We start from the raw sequence: 16087 nt of genomic DNA, 5'->3' as shown, positions 1-16087 counted from the left end.
TATTTTTAGTAGAGACGGGGTTTCACCATGTTGGCTAGGCTAGTCTCAAACTCCTGACCTCAAGTGATCCGCCCACCTCAGCCCCTCAAAACTCCTGGCCTCCTTGGGCCTTTCCTACTCTTTATTTTTTGCTAGTAAGGAAAAGACCAAGGCTTAGCGAAAAGGATACAAATAGGAGAAGCATAAAGCCACAAGAAAACCATGTAAAAATTTTCAGGGGATCTGATGCTTTTGGATGAGTTGGAGCCTGAAGATAGGCTGTAGATGTTGATGCGGCGGGTGGGGTGAGAGGGTAGAAAGCAAGCTGTTTTCTGAGTTCAGTTTTCCTGGCTTGCTTCTGCCAGTCAGTAAAGATGCTGAGTACACTGAATAGGTCAATGAAGGCCTTGATTTTCCAGGATGGAGTAGGACCTGGAGCCAGGACATTGACATGAATATAAGGCACATGCGAGTGAGTGTGGAATCTGCCCAATACGATCCTACCAGAGCTAAGCCGAAGTTTTGGTGCTTAGACGGAGAACACAGACCAGCGCGGTGATGCCCAAACAGGAAGAGGGAGGGAAAGGAGTTTTATATCCACACAGTTAGCAAACAGTTGCCCCATCCCCACAGCCCCCAAACCAACGGAAATAAGGGTATTCTGTCCCCTTCCACACCTTCTCAAGTTCTGTGTAGCCATTTTTCTCCCTTCTTTTTATTTTATTTTATTTTATTTTATTTTTTTGAGATGGAGTTTCGCTTTTGTTGCCCAGGCTGGAGTGAAGTGGCACAATCTCTGCTCACTGCAACCTCTACCTCCCGAGTTCAAACAATTCTCCAGCCTCAGCCTCCCAAGTAGCTGGGATTACAGGCACCCGCCACCACGCCCAGCTAATTTTTGTATTTTTAGTAGAGATGGGGTTTTGCCATGTTGGCCAGGCTGGTCTCAAACTCCTGACCTCAGGTGATCCACCCGCCTCGGCCTCCCAAAGTGCTGGGATTACAGGCATGAGCCACTGTGCCCGGCCCTCCCTTCTTTTCAAGGCTCTCGTGGATATGAATTGAAAGTAGACCTTCCCTTTCTTCCCTCCTCCAATTAAAAGTTCAATACCAGCCTGGCCAACATGGCAAAGCCCTGTCTTTACTAAATATACAAAAATTAGCTAGGGGCATCTGTAATCCCAGCTACTCCGGAGGCTGAGGCAGGAGAATCGCTTGAATTTGGGAGGTGGAGGTTGCAGTGAGCCAAGATCGCACCACTGCATGCCAGCCTGGGCAACAGAGCAAGACTTCATCTCAAAAAAAGAAAAAAAAAAAAAAGCTGGGTAGAAGGAGAGAAAGCAAACCATGTGATTTCCTCCCAAAGCTCCACCTCCCTGAAGACACTGGCTGAAGAGCTCTTACCATCATTTTGTTCCTCCACGAAGTTCTCAAATTCATTCCTTTGTTCCTCGTAATATTCTCTCCGCAGCTCATCAGCCCGAAGCTTCTGCCTGTTTTCCGCTGTGAAAGGAAAAGAAGACTTGCCCCTCAAGAATGAGGACATTTAGGGGCACACACTTAAGGGAGCACAGGTCATCTGAGAAGTCACATCTGGTTGGGGGATGAGTGGTTTGTGGGGGATTGTGGTTGGAGACTCCCCTGAAATTATTTACTCCTGACATAGACTTTAGAACTTGAAGGTGATTGTCTGATCCAGCTGCCTCATTTGCAGATGAGAAGACAGAGGCCCCAAAGAGTAAAGTGATTTAGCTCTGATTATAAAGTTGGCGGTGTATCCAAGTATACCAGGCCACTTGGAAACCAGAAATCCCATGATCAGAAATGAATTCTGTAAAGGAACAATCCAACTTAATCTCACATCCATTCAACATTTTCGAGCACTTATCACGGCCAGGATGTAGGCTAAGCACTGGAATTAAAAAGCCGAGTAAGAAAGATTCCGTCCCTCCAGCCAGGTATGGTGGCTCACGCCTGTGAGCTTAGCTACTAGGGAGGCTAAAGCAGGAGGGTTGCTTGAGGCCGGGAGTTCAAGGCTGCAGTGAGCTATGACTGTACTGCTGCACTCCACCTTAGGCAACAGAGTGAGACCCTGTCTCAAAAAAATAAAATAAAATAAAATCCTTCCCTCTGCTTAAGAGACCTATAGTTCAATAAGGAGAAAGATGTAAGACAAGTTTTACGAAGCATTACAGCTGTTGGAATAAAAATGCCCAGTTATCTGGAGGAAACGATATAAAGCTATCTACTTTCAAGGTATTTCCCCCAACACGAGCTTCAACTGGAGAAACCCATGAAGCCAGGGAGGCCACGTCTAGGGCAGGAAGAACCAGTCCCTCAGCATGCGTCACAGTCTCACGCTGGGATTCCCCTCACACCAAATGGGGGAGACGGAGGTACTGTTTTTTTGCCCCGTCAACTCTGAAGTGCAAGACGGAGGCTGGGGGGTGATGAAGGAAGCAGAGAAACTGGGGAAAGTCATGGTTCCCTACCCCCAACCCACATTACAGAGGTGCTGGGAGAAACCACGAAAAGTCTTTGCAAAATGGTAATATTGGAAACCATCTCAGGCCGGGTGCAGTGGCTCACGCCTGTAATCCCAGCACTTTGGGAGGCCGAGGTGGGCGGATTGCTTGAGGTCAGGAGTTCAAGGCCAGCCTGGCCAACATGGCAAAACCCCAACTCTACTAAAAATACAAAAATTAGCCAGGTGTGGTGGCAGGTGCCTATAATCCCAGCTACTTGGGAGGCTGAGGCAGGAGAATTGCTTGAACCAGGGAGGTGGAGGTTGAGATTGCGCCACTGCACTCCAGCCTGGGCAACAGAGCGAGACTCTGTCTCAAAATAAATAAATAAACAAACAAACACATAGAAACCATCTCAAATCCTTCTTGGAAGTAAGACGCTTACATTAATTAATGAATTATATAAATACTAGTTATTTCTGTTACTTTTCTATTAAGTTAACTCAGATTAAAAATCAAGTTAGCTGTGAACTGGGCTTAGTGCAGATTCCAGACGTCTGGAATGTTTCTTCCCAAACGTCTGCCGCTACCTACTTAGTTGCAGGAAACTTGAGTCTGGCAGAGGGGTTGGTTATCCCATCCATAGCCATGCCCCACCTCTCACTCGGCATCCGCACATTTCTCAGAGGGGATTCAGGCTCAGAGACGTGCATGACCTAACAGAGGTCACACGGCAGGTTGGCGCAGAGCTAGGGCACCAGGCTCCCACACGCTACTGCTGGCTCAGCTTCCCTCTTCTCACCCACTGTGGGTCCTGATGTTGCTCCAAGTGCCAGAAAGCCGTTATGGGAGGTGCGGAGGCTCAGGGTTTAGGAAGCAGGTACTTAGTAAGTCACTGCCTATTCCTAAAGAAGCATTCTCTGTCCCCTGTGTACTTGGGACAGGAAACAATCTTCCCAAGTGGCCTTTTCAGAGGTGCCACAAACTGCAGCTTTGAGGTAATGAATAAGAACAATTTAATCCTCAGGACAAGATAGTAATTTTATACTATGCGTCATTCTGTGCGTTGTGTACGTTCCTTCTCAAGAACACGCATTCATCACACTCTCTTTTCACCCTAAAGTATCCTTCACCTTTATCCCAGAGGCTTAGAGATGTCAGATGCCTGTCTCCTGATTCCAAATTCAAGTTGATTGAAGTGTCTGTCACCTGCCGTTTATCCAACCTGAGGGATCACTGGGCACTGCCCTCCTGCCACCCACAGGAGTTGACTAGATGACAGCAGATGCATTCATGCACAATCCTGGGTGTTCACCAGGCTGTCCTGCACCTCCCATGACTAATTGACACACTGAGCTTCTGTCCGAGGTGAGGCACTTCAGGCTAAATGGTGTAGCTCATTGTTTGGAGTCCGCTTAAGAGGACAGAAGAGGCCATGCACGGTGGCTCATGCCTGTAATCTCAGCACTTTAAGAGGCTGAGGCGGGTGGGTCACCGGAGGTCAGGAGTTCGAGACTAGCCTGGCCATCATGGCAAAATTCCGTCTCTACAAAAATTAGCCAGGCGTGGTGGCAGGCGCCTGTAATCCCAGCTACTTGGGAGGCTGAGGCAGGAGTATCACCTGAACCTGAGAGGTGGAGGTTGCAGTGAGCCAAGATCCTGCCACTGTACTCCAGCCTAGGCGACAGAGTGAACTCCATCTCAAAAAAGGACAGAAGCTATTTGCCCGGCCTAAAATCATGCCTGTTTCCCCTGGAAGTCTGCCAGAAGATTGCTTCTCCCAATTTGATCAAAAACAGTCCAGCCCCCCTCCCAACCTTTCAGTACTTCTTGACGCTGGCCAACTTTTAAATCTCAAGTTGTATGAGGCCTAGTTCCTAGCATGGTTATACTTATTCAATTTTTTTAAAAAAAAGAAATTTCATCTCCAAGCATTTCTATCTCTGTTCTTCCCATCATTTGAAAACAGTCCTGTTATTTTTACCAAGCAAGTCACCTTGCTGAGTGCCCTGAAGAATACAAAGAGTTCATTCACGCAGAGGCACGAGGACGAAAGACTCGAGCCAGAGACTCGGGCGATACGGTCTGAGCTCATCGTCTTGGAAGAAGCAGGTTCAGGAGTAGAAACTCAAATGCCCTCAGGGGTTGGCAGGTGAAGGGCATGAGGACCCTGAAGCCGGGGCTCCACAGGCCCTACAGCAGGCTGTGCAGCAGACAGGCTCACCCCAATACGTTGAAAACGAAAACTTAAAAAAAAAACTCTGTTGGCTGAACACAGCTCTTTCAGAGGCTTATAAATAAGGAAATTAGGAACAGAGGGAGGAAGTAGCCAAGGCCACTTAGCAGCACAGCTGTCCCCAAACCCACATTTCTCAGCACCCAGTGTCCTGTGCCTTCCCCATGTGCGACGCTGTTGGTCTTATACAGAAGGTGTGCTGGGCCAGTACCCGCAAAGCGCACACTAATGTGTGGGTCCCCTCCAGACCAGAACATGGGTTTCCCTCTCTACACCTTTCTGAAATCTAATGCATCTTATCCCTGTTAGGTGCATTTAATGTAGCATCATGGCCAAGAAGCAGGACAAGAGGACCTATCTCCAAGTCATCTTTGCAGAGGTGGGGCCTACTTACCCTGACAAAGTATTCAATCCAATATACAACCTACCGTCAGGAAATAGGGTGTAATTTCTCATTCAGAGCTGCAGTCCCTTTGATACCCTGGGGTGAGCCCTCGGTGCCCAGCTGCATCCTGCTGCCCGGCTGACTGTGGGAGAGGAGGAGCCGGGAGGTGCGAGCAGAGGTGGTGATGGGGTGGGGGGTCCCTCCAGCATCCTTACCATTGACCTCATTTCGGGACTTGGGGGACCGCTTGCCGCGCCTCTTGAGGAAATTCGAGGCATCTGATTCCTGCATGAAAATCTTCTGTTTTGCATCTGAAACCCAGGAGAGGCCTGTCACCAGCAGCGTGGGGGTGTCGGGGCTGCTGCTTCACTGGCTGCACCTGCCCTGCCCCGTGGGCGGCCCCTGCACTCACCTTCACTCGCCTCTTCTCCCGCTGCCTGTGTGGTCCCCACAGATGCACTGGTTCCCTCTCTCAGCACTGCAGGACAAGGGCACAGAGTGAGGCTGCAGTGTCAGAGGGGGAGCCCAGATCCTGAGCTGAGCCCCCATCCTGCTTTCCAGGCTAAGCATCCTGCCAGGGCCTGGAAAGGGGCCCGTGGTTTCTCACATACCAGCTGCAGAGCCAATCTCCCCAGGAACCCACCAAGCAGATTGGCTTGGGTTTTTTTTTCTATTTTGTTTCTTTTTTTTTTTTTCTGTATTACATTGTGTCCTACACACACACACACACACACACACACACACACACACACACCCCTTAACAATAAGCATACCCCTTTCTACCTGCATCACCTAAGCAGCCTTACCTGTGCATGGCAAGTATCCCTTACCGTGTAACTAACACCCTCCTCCTTGACCCTCCCGTACTCACTAGACACGAGCACCACAGCGGAGAAGCAAGACAGCAGGACGGCCTGTCTCCAAGTCATCTTTGCAGAGGTAGGGGCTCCGTCCAGGACCCACAGGGCAGACCAGGCGTCCTGCACCCTCCTGGGTCCCCACTTCTGAGGCAGGCAGCCCAGGCAAGAGGGAGGAAGGCGGGGGAGGGAAGAGAGAGGCAGGAGGCTGGGATGCCACTGGGGGAGAGGAAGAGGGGGCCGGGCTGCCCTCTCCATTGGCTGCTCCTGGACGGAGCACTGGAGATGTTTTTGGCACCTGGCAAATGTCTCCAGGAGCAGAGCTTGTAGTTAGGCCCCTGGGTGGGACGGTCTCAGAGTGGCCTTTCCAATGTCCGTGTCTGGGGATCTGCTGCTGGGAAGGGCTCATCCTAACAGTCAGGGTTCCAGAGGCCAAGGGCTGTGTCAAGGAGGTCCTGGCACCTGCTCCAGGGACGTTAGGGCCCCGGTCCTCAGGGTTGAAGCATGGGTGGGGGCAAGGAGGAAGAGGGGCTCAATGGGAGAGTTTTGATCTAAATGTCAAGCAAGCAGGGCTCATAATGACTGGAATACCCATCAGGGTGACACACAGACGTGTGAGTCATGCTGACAGCGACCAGAGAACACCTTACCTGATGCACTGCTCCCAGCTGATGCTCGCTGCCAAGCCAAACACAAACCCCTGGGGCCGCAGGTCCCAGAGCCCTTTAAAGACAGCAAGGCCAAGAGTCAATCGCCTTCCCGCAGTGGCTCACGCCTGGAACCCCCGCACTTTGGGAGGCCGAGGCAGGCAGATCACCTGAGGTCAGGAGTTCGAGACCAGCCTGGCCAACATGGTGAAACCCTGTCTCTATTAAAAATACAAAAAAAAATTAGCCAGGCATAATGGCGGGCATCTGTAATCCCAGCCACTCAGGAGGCTGAGGCAAGAGAATCACTTGAACCCGGGAGGCAGAGGTTGCAGTGAGCCAAGACCACGCCACTACACTCCAGTTGAGGTGACAGAGCAAGACTCTGTCTCAAAAAAATAAATACATATAAAATAAAATAAAAATGTAAAAATTAAAAACAGCAAGAGAGTCAATCACCTTCCACAGTGGAAGGGGAGGAGGGCAGGTATCTGAAAAGCTCCACAGCTAATCCTGCGTCTCTAGGATGACACACATCATACTCCATGTAGGGGAGGAAATGGGTTCCCAGAAATGGGACCGCTAATGAAATCAACACCAACATGGCCATCGGAGCTCAGTCCCTTTGGAGATGTGTTCCTGATGGTGCCTTTATTAGGAACCATCATCAACTCTTTGCTGTCAGCCTTCGGGCATTGTTTAACGTTTTTCTAATGGGAACCATCACTAGACGTAGAACTCAGCCCATACCTACCTGAAGCTCCCCTCTTATAAGACTTTCATGTTGGCTGAGCAAAGTGGCTCATGCCTGGAATCCCAGCCCTTTGGGAGGCTGAGGCAGGAGGATCACTTGAGGCCAGGAGTTGGAGACAAGCCTGGGCAACATAGCAAGACCCCCATGTCTATTTAAAAAAAGAAAGACTTTCAGTCAGGCGTGGTGGCTCATGCCTGTAATCTCAGCACTTTGGGAGGCTGAGGTGGGTGGATCATTTGAGGCCAGGAGTTCCAGACCAGCCTGGCCAATATGGCAAAACCCCATCTCTACTAAAAATACAAAAATTAGCTGGGAACGGTGTCATGAACCTGTAATCCCAGTTACTCAGGAGGCTGAGGCAGGAGAATCGCTTGGACCCAGGAGGCAGAGGTTGCAGTGAGCCAAGATTGTGCCACTGCACTCCAGCCTGGGTGACAGAGCGAGACTTTGTCTCAAAAAAAAAAAAAAAAAAAGGCTGGGCACAGTGGCTCATGCTTGTAATCCCAGCAGTTTGGGAGGCCAAGGCGGGTGGATCACCTGGGGTCAGGAGTTTAAGACCAGCCTGGCCAACATGGTGAAAGCTTGTCTCTACTAAAAATACAACAATTAGCTGGGTGTGGTGGTGGGCACCTGTGATCCCAGCTATTTGGGAGGCTGAGACAGGTGAATTGCTTGAACCCGGGAGGCAGGGGATGCAGTGAACAAAGATAGTGTCACCACTGCACTCCAGCCTGGGTGACAGCGAGACTCTGTTTAAAAAAAAAAAGAAAAAAAGAAAGAAAGACTTTCATGTTTACATCCCGCATGGACTTTACCATCAGCCAGGAAAAGAATGTTCAGACAAAAAAAAAATAACTGAGGCAGAGTAAACAAAATCAAGGGTTGGTTTCCAGTGGAAGAAAATGGGGTTGATGGCTATGCTGGGTGGCCCTACGTGGGCTCCCCTGGGATACTGACTGGCCTGCACTGAACAGGGGAGCAAGGGCTCGGCACGGCTGACCCAGGAGCAAATGCATGAGGACAGGGACACAGGGCTAATCTATCAAATGAACTAGATGTCACTGGGAGAGGGGAGGGACAGACACAGGTCTGAGTGATTTTGATGGGACGTCCGAGTGAGAAAGCGGACATGTGAAACACCCGTGACATCCTCGATGCCCTAAGTCCACTTGTGCCTTTTTAGTTCCATTTGTTTCAGCCACAAACTTGTACTGAACACCTGCTGCTATGCACCAGGCACCTGTGCTCGTCACTGGCCAGTCAGCCTTGGGTAAATCATTTTAAAAAATTTTTTCAGCTGGGCATGGTGGCTCATGCCTATAATCTCAGCAGTTTGGGAGGCCGAGGCGGGCAGATCATAAGGTCAGGAGATCGAGACCATCCTGGCCAACATGGTGAAACCCTGTCTCTACTAAAAAAAACACAAAAATTAGCTTGCATGGTGGCACGTGCCTGCAGTCCCAGCTACTCGAGAGGCGGAGGCAGGAGAATCGCTTGAACCCGAGAGGCGCAGGTTGCAGTGAGCCGAGATCGCGCCACTGCACTCCAGCCTGGTGACAGAGCGAGACTCCGTCTCAAAAACAAACAAACAGAAAAACACACAAGTACTGTATACTGAATTTGTCCAAAGACATCTCCTTTGAGATTTCTCTTTTTTCTGTTTTCTCCATCTCTGTGAATGAGCTCACCGTTCATCCCCAGCTATTCAAACCAGAAGCTCCGGAGCCATCAGAAATGCACAGCCTCGCCCCTCACAGCCCAGCTCCTTAGTCATCAGGCCCTGGTGATTCTATAGCTTAGATCTTTTGAAATGCCCTCTGCTCTTGCCCGTTCCCCTGCTCCTGCCTTTCCCAGACATAATTTCTCCCCCAGACGATGGTGACAGCCTTGTCTAAGCCTCCATGTCGCTGGGAGGATGGCCTTCCTGAACAACCTTCAGGTCATTTCCCTGCTTAAAAGCACTCCACAGTTCATTATTGTGTCACGTTAGCAAACATGTATGCAATGCTCAGGACATGCCAGGTGCCATTCAAGGACTTTGGGTGCATTAACTCTAATCCTCACCCTCATCCTTGTGACAGAGGAGGGGATTAAGGCATAGACAGAAGACTTGCCCAAGGCCATGCAGCTGGGCAAGTCCGGGGCTGGGACTGAACGCCGGGTAGCCTGGCCCTGGGTCTGTGTCATAACTGTCATACTGCACCATCTCACAGAGATGAAGGCCAGCTCCTTCCTACCCCTTCCCCTCCATGGGCTCCTGTGTGCTGGAATACACAGCTGCCTGCAGTTCTTCAAGAAGGCCTCACTTCTCTGGGCCTTTTGACAATGTTTTCCATTCCAGGAGGGTTTTAGAAACCCTTGTCCAAGTTCATCTCAGTCATCACCTCCTCTTTGAAGTCTGCCTGAATATCATGCCCTTGACCCATATAGATGAGTATCCTGAAGCTGTTTTTACATTTGGTAATGTATGTATGTATATGTATAAATGTATATTTTTGTAACTTTTTTTTTGAGATACAATGAACATACCATGCAATTCACCCATTTAAAGTGTGTACCATTCAGCCAGTTGCGGTGGCTCACCCCTGTAATCCCAGCACTGTGGGAGGCCGAGGGGGGTGATCACCTGAGGTCAGGAGTTCAAAACCAGCCTGGCCAACATGGTGAAACCCCATCTCTACAAAAATACAAAAATTAGCCAGGCACGGTGGCGTGCACCTGTATTCCCAGGATCATTATTTTTTCTCAAAAAATAAATAAAGTGTAACATTCAATGGTTTTTAGTATATCCACAAAATTGTGCAACCATTACCACAATCGATTTTAGGACATTTTTATCACCCCAAAAAGAAACCTCAAACAAATTAACAGTCACTCCCCATTTTTCCTAACCTCAAAACCTTAGACAATCACTCATCTTTGGTCTGTCTCTGGGGATTGGCCTATTCTAGACATTTCATGTAAATAGAATCCTAAAATCTGTGGCCTTTTATGACTGGTTTCTTTCACTCAGCATAATATTTTCAAGGCACATCCAGTTGTAGCATGCATCCATACCTCATCCCTCCCCCGCCTTTTTTTTTTTTTTTTTGAGATGGAGTTTTGCTCTTGTCACCCAGGCTGGAGTGCAATGGCACAATCTTGGCTCACTGAAACCTCCGCCTCCTAGATTTAAGCAATTCTCCTGCCTCAGCCTCCCGAGTAGCTGGGACTACAGGCGCCAGCCACCACGCCTGGCTAATTTTTGTATTTTTGGTAGAGACAGGGTTTCACCATGTTGGCCAGGCTGGTCTCGAACCCCTGACCTCAGGTGATCCACCAGCTTCAGCCTCCCAAAGTGCTGGGATTACAGGCGCGAGCCACCACACCCGGAATCCTCATCCCTTTTTATGGCTGAAGAATACTCCATTATACGGATATACCACATTCATCAGGTGATGGACTTTGGGTTGTTTCCATCCTTCAGCAATCATGGATAATGCTGATGTGCACATTTGTGTACAAGTCTTTGTGTGGACGTATGTTTTCATTTCTGTTGAGTAGATATCTACAAGTGGAATTCCTGGGTCATGTGTAACTCTGTTTACTATTTCTAGAACTGTCGGATTATATTTATTTATTTATTTTAGACAGAATCTCCCACCGTTGCCCAGGCTGGAGTGCAGTGGCAGGATCTCGGCTCGGTGTAACCTCCACCTCCTGGGTTCAAGTGATTCTCCGGCCTCAGCCTCCTGAGTAGCTGGGATTACAGGCATGTGCCACTACACCCGGCTAATTTTTGTATTATTAGTAGAGACCGGGTTTCGGCATGTTGGCCAGGCTGGTCTTGAACTCCTGACTCAGGTGATGAGACCACCATGGCCTCCCGAAGTGCTGGAATTACAAGCATAAGCCACCGCACCTGGCCTCACATCAGATTTAAAATGTTCATTTATTCACCCATCTCCTTCAGTGCTGTGGTATCTCTTTGAAGGGATGTTGCCACCTTGTTCATACCTAATATGGTGCTGGTACAGACCAGATGCTTCATAAATGTTTGCTGAATTCATCAACCAAAGTACTCTGGTATGAAAGTATTGAAAGAAAACATTTATGAGCTCATTTCAATGGGCTAGTCGTAAGAAAGCACACATCCAGGAGCCTGAAATTGGCAAGTTTATGTATCACTGGGCTTAAGGTCTTTCCCAAGCAGAAAAATGAAATTTGGGGTGCATTTATGAAGAACTTAGATAATCAAGATGACCTTACCACTCCCCCTAGTCTGGCTAAACTTTAGAAGGCTTCTTCCCAATCGTAGGCCCCTGACCTCCCTTTTCTTGTCAGAAGCACTTTAGAAAACTTGGAATTGTAGCCAGGCATGGTGGCTCATGTGGGTAGTCTCAGCACTTTGGGAGGCCGAGGTAAGGAGGATTGCTTGAGTGTAGAAGTTTGAGACCAGCTTGGGCAACATAGCAAGACCTCATCTCTTATTAAAATAATATTTTTTAAAAAATTAGCCGGGCGTGATGGCGTGCGCCTCCAGTCCCAGCTACTCAGGAGGTTGAGGTGGGAGGATCACCTGAGCCCAGAAGTTCGAGGCTGCAATGAGCCGTGATTGGGCCACCACACTCCAGCCTGGGTGACAGAGTGAAACCCTGTCTAAAAAATAAAGAAAGAAAGAAAAATAAAAAGAAAAAAGAAAGAAAATTTACAATTGCAAATTCTTTCTCTGACCCTTTGAAATTTACACAACTTCTTTCAGCTTCACAACCCAGTAAATGTCTTTCTCAAGGACCTACCTAAGTGTATATATATATATATATATATATTTTTTTTTTTTTGAGACAGGGTCTCACTCTGTCACCCACATTGGAGTGCAGTGGTGTGATCGCAGCTCACTGCAGCCTCAACCTCCTTGAGGAGGCTCAAGTGATCCTCCCACTTCAGCCTCCTGAGGAGCTGGGACTGCAGGCATGTGCCACCATACCCTGCTAATTTTTTGATATTTTGTAGAAACAAGCTCTCCCTATGTTGCCCAGAATGGCCTTGAATTCCTGGGCTCAAGCAATCCTGCTGCCTTGGCCTCCCAAAATGCTAGGATTACAGGCATGCACCACCACATGTGGCTGGGGTCATTTTTTGAAACGTAAACATTGAAGGAGGTAGCACCCTATATCCTGATCTCTGTGGAAAGGTAGGGGCATAAATTCAGCGGACACCTTACTCTGAGTTGTGAAGACCAATTAGCAAACATAGTGGCCTATGATTACCAACCCCTGCAGCTCTTTAAACCACTCCAGCTCTTTGGTTCAGCAGAATCAAGCCCAGGTTCTCTCCTCTATTATTATTTTTAAAATAGAGACGGGGGTCTCACTATGTTGCCCAGGCTGGTCTCGAACTCCTGGGCTCAAGCAATCCTCCTGCCTCAGCCTCCCTAAGTGCTGGGATTACAAGCATGAGCCACCATGCCTGGCTGATTGCAAAAGTCTTGAATGAAGTCTTTTTTGCCTGTTTAACTTTGTTGAGTGTTGACAATGGCATTGACTCAATACACCGCTTGGTCTGCCAGGAACTGAGGGCATAACTTATGTAAAGTTGAAATGACCCTTGGGGAAATGTGTTCACGTAAATGAGGTCACAGAGGATGCCATGGCCCACTTATAAATGTTAACCTGAAACAAACATTCAAAAGCCCATTAATATACCTCATATTAAGAATATATAGTTGGCTAGGCATGGTAGCTCATGCCTATAATTTCAGCACTGTGAGAGGCTGAGGCAGGAGGACTGCTTGAGCCCAGGAGTTTGAGACCCGCCTGGGCAACACAGGGAGACCCTGTCTCTACAGAAACTTTAAAAATTAGCCAGGTGTAGGCAGACCCCAGTGGCTCATGTCTGGAATCCCAGCACTTTGGGAGACCAAGGTGGGTAGATCACCTGAGGTCGGGAGTTTGAGACCAGCCTGACCAACATGGAGAAACCCCATCTCTACTAAAAATACAAAATTAGCTGGGCGTGGTGGCGCATGCTTGTAATCCCAGCTACTCAGGAGGCTGAGGTAGGAGAATTGCTTGAACCTGGGAGATGGAGGTTGCAGGGAGCCGAGATCCTGCCATTGCACTCTAGTCTGGGCAACAAGAGTGAAACTCTGTCTCAAAAAAAAAAAAAAAAAATTTAGCCAGGTGTGGTGGCGCCTGTAGTCCCAGCTACTCCTGAGGCTGAGCAGGGAAGGATCACTCGAGGCTGGGGAGGTCAAGGCTACAGTGAGCTATGATTGCGCCACTGCACTCCAGCCTGGGCAACAGAGCAAGACCCTGCCTCAAAAATAAATAAATAAAATAATATATTGTTATTTCATTTCGCTTCATTCTCAGAGGACTAATGATGTTCCTGAGAGCCCCCCATTTGGTAGGGATGAAATAAGGACTGTACCAAAAGGGGAAATTGTGACCTTGGAACCAGGGGACCCTCAGAACTCGGCCTCCAGGAGCCTCAGGGAGAATATAGATGAACATCCTTCCTCAGGTCTCAGGAGCAGTAAGAAGGAAATGCTGTAGATACGATGTAAACGCTTGTGTGTTGGGCAAGAGAGTGACAGTTTCAACAAATGTTTTAACTCCTTTGACATCCCTCGGAGCTGACTGTGTTGACACAGATGAGTGTGGAAAGTGAGAGTCCCGTGAGTCAGGACCACATTTCTGAATTTTTTTCTGGTTCCTTATTTCCCTGTGAAAGACCCAGTTCTCTAGTGCTGAGCCAGAGCATCCAGATAGTATTTCTCCTCTCAGGCAACAGAAATAGGATCCGTCTCCATGACAATGGTGTCTAGAAGTCCCCCCATGAGATTAAGTCTGACAGGAGCTGTCCACTTAGCAAATACCAGATCTCCATCCAGAGTGAATCAGCATCACTAGCCAAGTGTCCTCTTCCCAGCTTGACCAATGACTTCCTTGGGTCTATAGGGAAAATTGTAAACTCGCTGGCATATCACCATTTCCCCACATGCCACACAAGGAGGCCATAAAACATTTGTCCTCCACAATCACAACTATGATATAGGATGTGCTAGCTGAGAGGAGCTTTGAAAGAGGCTTCTAGAATGGGACATTGTACAACTGCAGGAGTATTGCCATGAGATCCCCCATATCTGGGTTGAAATTCAGGAGGTGAGCACTGTTACGGCTATACAGGTTATTAACACATTGAAGGCCGGGCGTGGTGGCTCACGCCTATAATCACAGCACTTTGGGGGACCGAGGCAGGTGGATCGCCTGAGGTCAGGAGTTCGAGACCAGCCTGGTCAACATGGTGAAACCCCATCTCTACTAAAAACACAAAAATTAGCTGGGTGTGGTGGTGCGAACCTGTAATCCCAGCTACTTGGGAGGCCAAGGAAGAAGAATTGCTTGAATCCAGGTGGCAAAGGTGGCATTGAGCCAAGATTGCACCACCGCACTCCAACCTGGGTGACAGAGTGAGACTCCATCTCAAAAATAAATAAATAAATCAATCAATCAATCAATCAATCAATCAATCAATCTATGGTAGAGGACAGTAAGCTAGTTATGAAAGGGGAGAGTAGGTGGCTCCATTGTCCTGGAAGATCACCTGGAATGGGTAGGATTTAATTGTCCTGAAAAAGAATCACGGAGGCAGGTCTTGGGGAAAGGGCATAAAAATGTCATTGGCTCTTCTATTCTTTGAGTGACAGAAAACAGCCTCACCCTTTTGGGGAGAGAGAGGGTAAGGAGGGTTGAGGAGGAGGAGGAGGAGGGGTGGAAGGGTGACTTCAGCCAGGGATGAGGACCTTGGGCAGGTCTCTGCCAGGACTCATCGGATGCTTGTCCATGGAACCAGAAGAAGGAGCTCATCACTAAGACTGCTGAGAGTCCGACACCTCGGGCTTGAGACTGTGAACTGCGAGTCGCCTGGGGCTTCTCTCTCCCCAAAGAAATGCAGTGAAAGTCTTTGCCCTGCAGCTCACGCTGTAACCACAGCAGAGGACCCAGCCTCCTCTATCCAGCCTTCATCTCTGAGGCCTGCTTTGCCAACATGGCGGCCTGTACCCTGGTGCCTGAGTATCTGGCTGCGACCCCCATACTCTCCCATTGCTCAGCAGCTTCTGGCCTTTTGACCCAAGAACCTGAATCACTGCCGATTCTCTGAGCTGCCCCAGACCTGAGAGTGGTGCTCTGGTGCCCAGCTCTGTTGGTCCACCACTGCCCTCATCTCCATTGCTGGGACATAGACCCATCAGAGACCTAAAGAGCATCTGGGCCTGGTGGGCCAGAGCCCCGCTCCTGAAGATGACACTCGAGGGTGAGAAGCCCACTGACGGCTCACGGCTCTAGGATATGAGGACCGGCCAGACACAGCGGCTCACAGGAAGGTGAAGCAGGAGGATCACTTGAGCCCAGGAATTCAAAACCAACCTGGGCATCACAGTGAGACCACCCCCTCCCCATCCTGGTCTCTACAAAAAAATATAAAAATTAGCTGGGCACAGTGGCTCACACCTGTAATCCCAGCAGTTTGGGAGGCCAAGGAGGGCAAATTGCTCACACTCAGGAGTTCAAGACCAGCCTGGGTAACAAAGTGAGACCACGTCTCTACAGAAAATACAAAAATTAGCTGGATGAGATAATGTACACCTGTAGTCCCAGCTACTCAGGAGGCGGAGGCAGAGGATCACTTGAGCCTGGCGGGCAGAGGTTGCAATGAGCTGTGATTTCACCACTGCACTCCAGCCTGGGCGATAGAGCCAGACTCTGTCTCAACAAAAAAA

At 49.0% G+C, this 16087-nt stretch overlaps 1 protein-coding gene across 9 annotated transcripts in view; it reads right to left on the bottom strand.

The window, feature by feature from the left end:
• LOC116472859 (phytanoyl-CoA dioxygenase, peroxisomal) overlaps window positions 1–16087 on the bottom strand; it is a 77824-nt gene that overhangs the window by 7910 nt on the left and 53827 nt on the right. For 3 of the 9 annotated variants that reach the window (XR_009211178.1, XR_009211179.1, XM_058431826.1), the window contains exons 9-12: window positions 6573–6645; window positions 5478–5543; window positions 5281–5376; window positions 1384–1482 (exon numbers count right to left, since the gene is read on the bottom strand). Coding sequence is in view for 7 of the 9 variants with exons in the window: in XM_058431826.1 (XP_058287809.1) it covers window positions 1384–1482; window positions 5281–5376; window positions 5478–5543; window positions 6573–6645 (334 nt within the window). In the remaining 2 variants the exon portion in view is untranslated. Of the gene's footprint in view, window positions 1–9; window positions 412–1383; window positions 1483–5280; window positions 5377–5477; window positions 5544–5936; window positions 6521–6572; window positions 6646–16087 lie in introns of those variants that run through there. The other 6 variants (XM_058431833.1, XM_058431824.1, XM_058431822.1 and 3 more) reach the window with 5 other exon arrangements.

Source organism: Hylobates moloch, unplaced genomic scaffold (assembly GCF_009828535.3).
Source record: "Hylobates moloch isolate HMO894 unplaced genomic scaffold, HMol_V3 SCAFFOLD_2, whole genome shotgun sequence".
Taxonomy (NCBI): domain Eukaryota; kingdom Metazoa; phylum Chordata; class Mammalia; order Primates; family Hylobatidae; genus Hylobates; species Hylobates moloch.
This window is presented reverse-complemented; position numbering and strand designations above follow the sequence as displayed.